This window comes from Eleutherodactylus coqui, chromosome 3, assembly GCF_035609145.1.
Source record: "Eleutherodactylus coqui strain aEleCoq1 chromosome 3, aEleCoq1.hap1, whole genome shotgun sequence".
Taxonomy (NCBI): Eukaryota; Metazoa; Chordata; class Amphibia; order Anura; family Eleutherodactylidae; genus Eleutherodactylus; species Eleutherodactylus coqui.
This window is the reverse complement of record NC_089839.1, coordinates 280,113,221-280,125,554: the sequence shown is the minus strand read 5'-3', so window position 1 is coordinate 280,125,554 and position 12,334 is coordinate 280,113,221. Positions and strand designations below refer to the sequence as shown.

General features: G+C 49.7%; 1 protein-coding gene across 1 annotated transcript in view; it reads right to left on the bottom strand.

Annotated features, from left to right (window-relative positions):
• Positions 1-12,334, bottom strand: part of TNR (tenascin R) — a 509,827-nt gene that overhangs the window by 94,831 nt on the left and 402,662 nt on the right. The window contains exon 10 of the mRNA XM_066597493.1: positions 3,812-3,901. Coding sequence (XP_066453590.1) covers positions 3,812-3,901 — 90 coding nt within the window. The remainder of the gene's footprint in view (positions 1-3,811; positions 3,902-12,334) is intronic.

Below are 12,334 nucleotides of genomic sequence, written 5' to 3'. Positions count from 1 at the left end.
TGTACTCCAGAGTTGGGACCCCACAGCACTGCTATTGCTGATGCTGCCAACTACCGACCCATCTCAAACCTCCCCTTCATCTCCAAACTACTAGAACGCCTGGTTTACTCCCGCCTTGTAAGCCATCTATCAGAGCACTCTCTCCTAGACCCCCTACAGTCTGGTTTCCGACCTCAACACTCGACAGAAACTGCCCTTACTAGTGTATCCAATGACCTACTGACAGCCAAATAGAGGGGCGATTACTCCCTATTGATCCTCCTCGACCTTTCTGCAGCGTTTGACACTGTTGACCACAAACTCCTCCTCAGTATGCTTCGCTCCATCGGACTAAAGGACACTGCTCTCTCCTGGTTCTCCTCCCGCCTATCTGACCGCTCTTTCAGTGTCTCCTTTGCTGGCTCTACCTCCCCCCCTCTTCCCCTTGCTGTTGGGGTCCCCCAGGGCTCAGTCCTCGGCCCCCTTCTTTTCTCTATCTACACAGCCCCTATTGGACAAACCATTAGGAGATTTGGCCTGCAATACACCCTCTATGCTGATGACACCCAGCTATACACCTCTTCCCGTGACATCTCTGCACCTTTCCTCCAAAACATCACCGACTGTTTGTCCGCTGTCTCTAACACTATGTCCTCTCTCTACCTAAAACTAAACCTCTCTAAAACTGACCTGCTGGTATTTCTGCCCTCCACTAACCGACCTCATCCTGACATATCCATCTCAGTGTGTGGCACCACCATAACTCCTAGACAACATGCCCGCTGCCTTGGGGTCATATTTGACTCTGATCTCTTTTTTACCCCCTATCCAATCTCTCGCCCGAACATGTCAGCTGCACCTCAAAAGCATCACAAGAATCCATTCTTTTCTCACGGTGGACACGCTAAAAACGCTTACTGTTGCCCTCATCCACTCCCGGCTCGATTATTGCAACTTGTTGCTGATCGGCCTCCCCTGCACCAGACTCTACCCTCTCCAATCCATCCTGAATGCGGCAGCCAGGCTCATATTCCTGTCCAGCTGCTACTCGGACGCCTCTGCCCTGTGCCGGTTACTGCACTGGCTGCTCGTTAAATTCAGAATTCAATTTAAACTCATTACCTTCATCCACAAAGCCCTCCACAGCGCAGCGCCCCCCTATATTGCTTCCCTCATCTCAATCCATCACCCAGCCCCGGCTCTCCGCTCTGCTAATGAAACCAGACTGCATGCCCCTTTAATTCGAACTTCTCATTCCCGCCTCCAAGACTTCTCCAGAGCAGCACCGGTCCTCTGGAACGCACTACCAAAGGCTACCCGAGCAATCCAGGACTCGCAGAACTTCAGGTGTGCTCTAAAAACGCACCTCTTCAGGGAGGCATACCGCATTCCCTAAACAAACCCCTCTGTACTCCACCTGATAACATGCTCCCTGACCTACTGACTGCAATCCCTGCTAGCCATCATAAACCGCTCCTGCAGTCACACCGTATCTGCTGTCACACGGCTAAATATCTGACCATTGTCTATGTGTATAACATCGCTCACTCTTACATTTCGCCATACTGTGCACATCTCCAGCCCCTTTACCTTCTGTATCCCCCTATTCCTTGTAGTATGTAAGCTCGTTGGAGCAGGACCCTCACCCCTATTGTATCAATCAACTGATTACTGTATGTAACTGTGGTTCTGTAATTTTTGTATTTTGTCTTTCTGTATTCCCCCTGTCTATGTAAGCGCTGCGGAATATGTTGGCGCTATACAAATAAAGTTTATTATTTATTATATTGTGTTTGAATATACAGGGGTTGGACAAAAATATGGAAACACTGTAGGAAATGCATGGGATTGTAATTATTAGCACTGAGCTGCCCTTTTGACCCCTGCTTGGCTGAGAGCTTTCCTGCCAAATTTGTGTTTTCTTCATCTCTTGCCCTGCTCTGGGAGGGTTTGGGGAGTGAGTTGGTAACAGCAGCTGAGTGGCTTAAACCCCTGACAAATGGAACCTTGTTGCTCGGGCAGATGTTCACTTCTTCCTGGCAGTAACTGTGTCATATTACCTCCATTTGGTCTTACTTGTCTTATTGAAATATGATTTGTAATCCCATGTAACTTAAGGCATGCATTTCATACGGTGTTTCCATATTTTTGTCTACCACTATATATAAATTGTATGAATGTTTATTTAAATGAGTTATGTGGGGAATAAACACTTTTTCAAATCTGCTCAGCCTGCTGTAAAGAAAGGAAAAAAAGCCATACCCATCTCATCTGATTCCCTTCTGCTTCTATTTTGATGCTACCTAGTCTCCTGTAGGTCTTCACTTCCGGGTGCACTACTGATGACCTCCCGACAATCCATCATGTGACTGCTTCAGCTAATCACTAGCCAAAGTGAGCCAGTAATCGGCTGCAGCTGTCACATGTCCTGAGTCTGGGTGATGTCATTGCTAACTTGCTGTATCTGGGAAGTGAAGATTAGTTGGGGGTCGAGCACCAGTGGAACAGGAGCTGCAGGGTTGTGGGAGACATGAGTACGGCTTCTTTTATTATTATTAATTTTTTACATAAGCTTGAGGTGGAGTGAAAAGATTTTTCAGCCCCAAATAACTCCTTTACCTACCAGCAATTTTTTGGGGTTCTTTTTGCATTTTTTTCAGCCTCAAATCTGAAGAGCTATAACGTTTTAATTTTTCAATTAACATAACAATACAAGAGCTTGTTGTTTGCAGCATAAGTTGTATCTCTTAATTGTACTTTAGGGATCAGTCAGACGGGCTTTTTCATGTATGAATTTATGTGCGCAAAAACGCGTGGCTATAAAAATTGGAGCTACAGAAGCGGGCGTCACGCTGAAAAAAAACACACTTGGCCGCGTTTTTGCACACATAAAGTGTGCTGCCCGCTATCCCCTGCTGCGGCAGTGACAGCTGCAGCAGGGGATTTCTTGGATGTGAAACCCCTGGATTCTGTCACATCCAGGGGTTTCACCTTTTGTCAACAGGGCCGGTGGCAGCAGCGGCGGCCCCATTGGCATGCAGAGAACATCATGATCCTCTGCCACAGCTGTGACAGCTGTGGCAGAGAATTTCTTCAGCTCCGCGGGAGTCCCCCTTGTCACTGAACACTGTGACAGCATTGTCACAGTGTCCAGTGACAAGGGGACTCCCCGCGGAGATGAAGAAATCCTCTGCCACAGCTGTGACAGCTCTGGCAGAGGATCGCAATGCTATCCCATTCAATGGAGCCAGTGCTACAGACGGCTCCATTGAAAGCAATGGGCTGCCAGCAAGCCCTACAGTGATTTTCAGGGAAGGGTTTTAAATATAAGCCCTTCCCTGAAAATCATCCCCAAAATGTGTAAAAAAAAATTATATATATATATATATATACATGCACTCACCTCTCTGCAGCTGCTGGGGCTCAGGTGCGTTCAGCCGGGTCTTCTCCTGAACTGCTCTGAAGTGCTTTCAGCTGTCATTTAATAGCTGAGTGCTGCCTATGATTGGTCACAGTTCTCAGCCAATCAGAGGCAGCCTTTCAGCCTGCTGCCTATGATTGGTCACAATGATAAAAACTGCAGAGAGTCCACACGGAAATTTCGCCCCATGTGACCTAATACAGCCATTTGTATGAGGCCTTAGGTTTACTTTTCTTTACAAGGGTACAACATAGTCCTCACTTCCAACATTTTACAGTGAGTTCAAGTCAGGTGTTTTGTGGAGGGCTTTAAACTCATGGATTAGCCATAAAAATAGTACTTTAGCTGTAATAGTGTAGAATTAACAAAGTATCAAAAACACGGCCAATTTTCATGTAATGTATCACTCACCGGTTCGGGCGTTCATCGTTGCCGGCGCGCTTTGAAGATTATCTCGGATAGCAGATATTCCAATTCCGTATTCCGTTCCCGGGATCAAATCTTGGAGAACAGAAGGACATAGAATGATTAGAAGTACAAGGGCTCATCCACTGTCCATCATAGCAAACGATTCGGCACACCACCTGCCTTCATGTGATGTTCCCATCGTCAAATCTATCTCTCACAAAGTGAACCTTTTACACATCTTAAACTCCTGTAATTCCTCTTATCATTCTTCCCGTGTCATGTTAAGAGCAGAAAGCGAATTAATCAAGTTTTAATCAAATTTTTGTCAGCTCGGTTCTAAACTGATACGCTTTCAAGCACATAACATGAACGCCTTGACACCCCCACATTAATACGTCGCCTTTTTAGGATCCGTGTCACTTAACTCCTCGTGCGGAGATGGATACGGGCACTTCCTTGCACAAAGGCTAAGGAATCGCGAAAAATTGCTTCTCTTTGATGCCGTGAAAGTGGCATCTCAGAACTGCCGCTCAATATGCTTTTTGATGTATATTGAATTTTTTTTTTGTTTTATTTTGCTAAAAAAATATCACATCAAATGATCCCATATTTAATAATAAAGGAGCGAGGATCAGACTTCTATCATCTCTTTTATGAATATTTGCATGTACTTAGTAGCCAGTGTCACATCACAATGAGTCTCCCATCAAAGGAAATGGACAGGTTTAATTTTTAACCTATTGTTTCTTCTAAGAGGTGCAGCCCCAGACAAGTTTAGAGCCATATACCTACCTTTCTGGTTAAATGGGTTGGCCAGGACTTTTACTATTGTAGGCTTGGCCTTGGAATAGGTTATTAATAGTGGATTGGCAAGGGTCCACTGCTTGGGATCCCCACCGCAGCTGTCAGTGCAGACAGTGTTGGAAACAGATTGCGTTGTTACCAAGGTAAGTGGTGGCCTGGTTCAGTACTACAGGCACAGAGCTGTGCCTGCAGTTCCAAACTTGGCCACTGCAGTATGGACAGTGCTATGTGCTTCCAGCACTGTCTGTGCTGACAGCTGGCCTAGTGATCAGGTGGGATCCCATGCCAATCAACTATTGATGACTAGAGATGAGCGAACGTACTCGTCCGAGCTTGATATTCGTGCGAATATTAGGGTGTTCGGGATGCTCGTTACTCGTAATGAGTACCACGCGGTGTTCCGGTTACTTTCAGTTTCCTCTCTGAGACGTTAGCGCGCTTTTCTGGCCAATTGAAAGACAGGGAAGGCATTACAACTTCCCCCTGTGACGTTCAAGCCCTATACCACCCCCCTGCTGTGAGTGGCTGGGGCGATCAGATGTCACCCGAGTATATAAATCGGCCCCTCCCGCGGCTCGCCACACATGCCTTGTGACTTAGCTGAGGGAAAGTGCTGCTGCTGGTGCTGCTGTAGGGAGAGCGTTAGGAGTCAGTGTAGGCTTCAAGAACCCCAACGGCCCTTCTCAGGGCCACATCTACTAGTGTGCAGTACTGTGTTAGCACAGCATTTTTATTTTTTTTAGTCCAAAATTGGATCTGCAGAGCATTGCGCCCGGCAATAGGGACAGAAGTGGGGGTTAGGCAGGGAGAGTGTTAGGAGTTAGTGTAGGCTTCAAGAACCCCAACGGTCCTTTCTAGGGCCACTTCTATCCGTGTGCAGTACTGTCCAGGCTGCTGTTAGCAGTGTTGCATTTTTTTTTTTTTTCTCAAAACCGGCTGTGCAGAGCATTGCACCCGGCATTAATACTACAGGGATAGAATTGTGTAGGCAGGGCCAGAAGACATTTATTATTCATTGAATACACGCAGTGGGGTCTTCCCTTTGCTAAAAAGGACAAAAAATTATATTTGGCCAGCCTGTGTCAGTCCTAAGGTCTGCGTGTACGTGTGTGCTGCGTGTACAACGTACAAAAATCAGACGCAACCAGCTACGCTTTACTGCAGGCTTGCGCCATTGTCTTTCCTGACTGGCAAATACCTGCTCTGCTAGAGTTAATAACTCTGCTACACTATAGTTGTGTGACACTTTTTGAGGGCCACACCACAGATATTAAACTTCTTGTTCATTGAATATACGCAGTGGGGTCTTCCCTAAGCTAAAAAGGAAAAAAATTATATTTGGCCTGCCTGTGTCAGTCCTAAGGTCTCCGTGTACGTGTGTGCTGCGTGTACAACGTACAAAAATCAGACGCAACCAGCTACGGTTGAGTGCAGCCTTGCGCCAATTTCTTTCCTGCCTGGGAAATCAAATCACTGGTAATACAGCATGCTGAGGGGTAGGGGTAGGCCTAGAGGATGTGGACGCGGCCGAGGACGCGGAGGGCCAAGTGAGGGTGTGGGCACAGGCCGAGCCAGTGCGGTGGCCAGGGGTAGAGGCAGGGCCAGACCGAATAATCCACCAACTGTTTCCCAAAGCGCCCCCTCGCGCCATGCCACCCTGCACAGGTCAAGGTGCTCTACGGTGTGGCAGTTTTTCACAGAGACGCCTGACGACCGACGAACAGTGGTGTGCAACCTTTGTCGCGCCAAGATCAGCTGGGGAGGCACCACCAACAGCATGCGCAGACATATGATGGCCAAGCACCCCACAAGGTGGGACGATGCCCGTTCACCGCCTCCGGTTTGCACCACTGCCTCTCCCCCTGTGCCCCAACCTGCCACTGAGATCCAATCCCCCTCTGAGGACACAGGCACTACCGTCTCCTGGCCTGCACCCACACCCTCACCTCCGCTGTCCTCGGCCCCATCCAGCAATGTCTCTCAGCGCAGCGTCCAGACGTCGCTAGTGCCACAGTTTGAGCGCAAGCGCAACTATGACGCCACGTACCCGCACGCTCAAGCGTTAAACATGCACATTGCAAAATTGATCAGCCTAGAGATGCTGCCGTATAGGCTTGTGGAAACGGAGGCTTTCAAAAGCATGATGGCGGCGGCTGCCCCGCGCTACTCGGTTCCCAGTCGCCACTACTTTTCCCGATGTGCCGTCCCAGCCCTGCACGACCACGTCTCCCGCAACATTGTACGCGCCCTCACCAATGCGGTTACTGCCAAGGTCCACTTAACAACGGACACGTGGACAAGCACAGGCGGGCAGGGCCACTATATCTCCCTGACGGCACATTGGGTGAATTTAGTGGAGGCTGGGACAGAGTCAGAGCCTGGGACCGCTCACGTCCTACCCACCCCCAGAATTGCGGGCCACAGCTCGGTGGTGGTATCTGCGGCGGTGTATGCTTCCTCCACTAAAGCACCTTCCTCCTCCTCCTCCTCCTCCAACGCAACCTCTGTCTCGCAATCAAGATGTGTCAGCAGCACGTCGCCAGCAGTCGGTGTCACGCGGCATGGCAGCACAGCGGTGGGCAAGCGTCAGCAGGCCGTGCTGAAACTACTCAGCTTAGGAGAGAAGAGGCACACGGCCCACGAACTGCTGCAGGGTCTGACAGAGCAGACCGACCACTGGCTTGTGCCGCTGAGCCTCCAACCGGGCATGGTCGTGTGTGACAACGGCCGTAACCTGGTGGCGGCTCTGCAGCTCGGCAGCCTCACGCACGTGCCATGCCTGGCCCATGTCTTTAATTTGGTGGTTCAGCGCTTTCTGAAAAGCTACCCCCACTTGTCATACCTGCTCGGAAAGGTGCGCCAGCTCTGCGCACATTTCCGCAAATCCCACACGCACGCTGCCACCCTGCGGACACTGCAACATAGGTTTAATCTGCCAGTGCACCGACTGCTGTGCGACGTGCCCACACAGTGGAACTCTACGCTCCACATGTTGGCCAGACTCTATGAGCAGCGTAGAGCTATAGTGGAATACCAACTCCAACTTGCGCGGCGCAGTGGGAGTCAGCCTCCTCAATTATTTACAGAAGAGTGGCCCTGGTTGGCAGCCATCTGCCAGGTCCTTGGAAAATTTGAGGAGTCTACCCAGGTGGTGAGCGGCGATGCTGCAATCATTAGCGTCACCATTCCTCTGCTATGCATCCTGAGAAGTTCCCTGCAAAGCATAAAGGCAGACGCTTTGCGCTCGGAAACAGAGCCGGGGGAAGACAGTATGTCGCTGGATAGTCAGAGCACCCGCCTGTCTATATCTCAGCGCGTTGAGGAGGAGGAGGAGGAGCATGAGGAGGATGAGGAGGAGGGGGAAGAGACAGCTTGGCCCACAGGTGAGGGTACACATGCTGCTGGGCTGTCATCCTTTCAGCGTGTATGGCCTGAGGAGGAGGAAGAGGAGGAGGAGGAGGATCCTGAAAGTGATCTTCCTAGTGAAGACAGCCATGTGTTGCGTACAGGTACCCTGGCACACATGGCTGACTTCATGTTAGGATGCCTTTCTCGTGACCCTCGCGTTACACGCATTCTGGCCACTACGGATTACTGGGTGTAAACACTGCTCGACCCACGCTATAAGGAGAACCTTCCCACTCTCATTCCCGAAGAGGAAAGGGGTTCGAGAGTGTTGCTATACCACAGGGCGCTGGTGGACAAACTGATGGTAAACTTCCCATCCGACAGCGCTAGTGGCAGAAGGCGCAGTTCCCAGGGCCAGGTAGCAGGGGAGGCGCAGAGATCAGGCAGCATGTACAGCGCAGGCAGGGGAACATTCTCCAAGGCCTTTGCCAGCTTTATGGCTCCCCAGCAAGACTGTGTCACCGCTCCCCAGTCAAGGCTGAGTCGGCGGGAGCACTGTAAAAGGATGGTGAGGGAGTACGTAGCCGATCGCACGACCGTCCTCCGTGACGCCTCTGCCCCCTACAACTACTGGGTGTCGAAGCTGGACACATGGCCTGAACTAGCGCTGTATGCCCTGGAGGTGCTTGCTTGTCCTGTGGCTAGCGTCTTGTCAGAGGGGGTGTTTAGTGCGGCTGGGGGAATCATCACGGATAAGCGTACCCACCTGTCAAACGACAGTGCCGACAGGCTTACACTCATCAAGATGAACAAAGCCTGGATTTCCCCAGACTTCTCTTCTCCACCAGCGATACCTAAGCAATACGTAGGCTGCACCCGCGGATGGAAGCTACGTTCTCTCTCACCATCCAAAACGGGGACATTTCTGCTTCATCAATCTGTGTCTAATATTCCTCCTCCTCCTCCTGCTCCTCCTCCTGAAACCTCACGTAATCACGCTGAACGGGCAATTTTTCTTAGGGCCACAAGGCTCACTCATAATTTTTCTAAACAATTTTTATATGTTTCAATGCTCTTAAAAGCGTTGAAACTTTAACTTGAACCAATTTTTCGTTAAACTGGGCTGCCTCCAGGCCTAGTTACCACTTAAGCCACATTAACCAAAGCGATTAATGGGTTTCACCTGCCATCTTGGTTGGGCATGGCCAATTTTTTGGATGTACATTAGTACTGTTGATACAGCAATTTTTGTGGGCCCTCACCTACAGTGTAATCAAATGAATTTTTAGCCCACCTGCATTACAGCTGACGTTACATCCGCTGTGTTGGGCAATGCAATGGGATATTTTTGTGTATCGCCGGTGGGTTCCAGGGAGCCACCCATGCTGTAGGTGCACACGGAGTTTAACCTACATCTGTCCACTTGTAAAGAACCCCAGTCTGACTGGGGCATGCAGTGTGGGCCGAAGCCCACCTGTATTAAGCACGACATTACTACCTCAGCTGTGTTGGGCAATGCAATGGGATATTTTTATGTACCGCCGGTGGGTTCCAGGGAGCCACCCATGCTGTAGGTGCACACGGAGTTTAACCTACATCTGTCCACTTGTAAAGAACCCCAGTCTGACTGGGGCATGCAGTGTGGGCCGAAGCCCACCTGCATTAAGCACGACATTACTACCTCAGCTGTGTTGGGCAATGCAATGGGATATTTTTATGTACCGCCGGTGGGTTCCAGGGAGCCACCCATGCTGTAGGTGCACACGGAGTTTAACCTACATCTGTCCACTTGTAAAGAACCCCAGTCTGACTGGGGCATGCAGTGTGGGCCGAAGCCCACCTGTATTACGCACGACATTACTACCTCAGCTGTGTTGGGCAATGCAATGGGATATTTTTGTGTACCGCCGGTGGGTTCCAGGGAGCCACCCATGCTGTGGGTCCACAGGGACTTCACAATAGGGAGTTGTACCTGCCTGTGTCTATGAATTAAAAACCGCGGTCTGACTGGGGCATGCAGACACCTTGACAGAATGAATAGTGTGTGGCACATAGGTTCCCCATTGCTATGCCCATGTGTGCAGCTCCTGATGGCGGTGGCACAGGATTCTATTTCTCATTGCTTCTGTACAGCATTGTGGGCTATCGCCCCGCCCCTTTTAAAGAGGGTCGCTGCCTAGCCGTGCCAACCCTCTGCAGTGTGTGCCTGCGGTTCCTCGTCATGGCAGACGCACTTCTAAATAGACATGAGGGTGGTGTGGCATGAGGGCAGCTGAAGGCTGCGCAGGGACACTTTGGTGTGCGCTGTGGGGGGGAGGTGGGAGGGGGGGGTTGGGCAGCATGTAACCCAGGAGAAGTGGCAGTGGAGTGTCATGCAGGCAGTGATTGTGCTTTGTTGGAGGTAGTGTGGTGCTTAGCTAAGGTATGCCATGCTAATGAGGGCTTTTCAGAAGTAAAAGTTTTTGGGAGGGGGGGGGGCCACTCTTGCCGCTATTGTGGTTTAATAGTGGGACCTGTGAACTTGAGATGCAGCCCAACATGTAGCCCCTCGCCTGCCCTATCCGTTGCTGTGTCGTTCCCATCACTTTCTTGAATTGCCCAGATTTTCACACAAGGAAACCTTAGCGAGCATCGGCGAAATACAAAAATGCTCGGGTCGCCCATTGACTTCAATGGGGTTCGTTACTCGAAACGAACCCTCGAGCATCACGAAAAGTTCGTCCCAAATAACGAGCACCCGAGCATTTTGGTGCTCGCTCATCTCTATTGATGACCTATCTTGCACTGTATTTCTCTTGTTACAGAATTAGTTTTTGCTCCAAATCAGCTCTTTCTGTTGTAATTAGAAAACAATGGATGGTTGGTGCTGCTGAAGTAACAAAAGCCAGGGCCAGTAATGGGTTAAGATTCTTTTATGGCAACTTTATTTTCCTGCATTCTAATTACTGGACATAGAAGGCTTGGCTGGTCCATTTGGGGGAGGCAGAGAGGCTCTGCTACATGTTGTGTCATCAGCGCAACACATCAAGGTAATCATTTCTCTATGTTGTACCTAATCTTAAAATAAGTAGTCTGTTGGCAAAGAATGGATTTACAGTACTGTGGTAGGGAATTTCATTTTTGCACAGCCCTGCAATTCCCTAATCTCCCTCTATGAGTCTTAATAGAGCGATGCTATATAAAACCAGCATCCGCCTGTCCCATCTGTCTGGGATGACCAATGAATGCAGACGATAACTATGGAGGCCTGAACATGGGTCAGTCAGGGTGATGTGTATGTAGGAAACTAAGGTTTGCTAGACACAGGGCTAGACAGGTGATGGGAAAGAACATCAAAGGACGGAACTGAACTCCCTGAACTTGCCACAAAGTGGAGCACTCGATCCGAAAAGAGTGACCCCACTGCTTACACATGGCAACATCCAACGTCAGAGAGGAACCAGGGAACCAGTGAACCCCATCGGGGACTAGACAAGACTGTATTCAGAGAGCAGAACACTGACAAACAGACAATAATAGAGAGAGTTCAAGAGAGACAATCATATAGGTATGCTGAGAGTCCTGATAGGGCCAGAATATACGGTGTATAACCGACACCCTATGTGAGGAGGGGCTAGAATAAATAACATAAGAAAGTTGCTAACTGGGCTGTCAATCATCTCAGGCAGTCCATCAGGACTAGGAAGATCACGTCGGCAGTGGCACCGTGACACTGCCCTGATGGGCTTGACATATCTATGTAATACATAGAGACAGGGGTGTAACTAAAGGCTCAGGGGCCCTGATGCAAAAGGTGAGCTGGGGCCCCCCCTCTATCTGTATCTGTACCCGTACCCATACCTAAACCATGCTGCACAGAGACATAACTTGAAGCTTCTGGGCCCCAATGCAAAACCTGTAATAGGGCCCCCAACTATAATGCTTTATTCATAGTACTGGGCTCCCTATATGGAGAAGAGAGGCCTTATGGGCCCCCTAAGGCTCCTGGGCCCAGGTGCAACCGCATCCCCTGCACCCTCTATAGTTACGCCCCTGCATAGAGACCTTTCTTTTTGAGTGGCTACCATGTAATGCACATCATGGGTAAGAGAGGACAATTTGAAGAGATAAGCTAATCAATGTAGAGGCTACATAAAGGGCCATTTACCCCAAACAATTATCACTCAATGCAAAAAAATAGTTTACTATTTGTGCCCTTTTCTTTTTTACTGACTTTCAGCCGGCAATAAAAAATATCGCTGGATCGCAGGCTTCTCGCTGCGTGTAACCGCTCCGCGCTTCACATTTAATGAGAAGCGCTGAGTAAGAAGCCAGTGGGAAGCCCCCAATCCAGCGGTGTTCTCTGCCTATCTCAACATTCTGCACAAGCCCTAA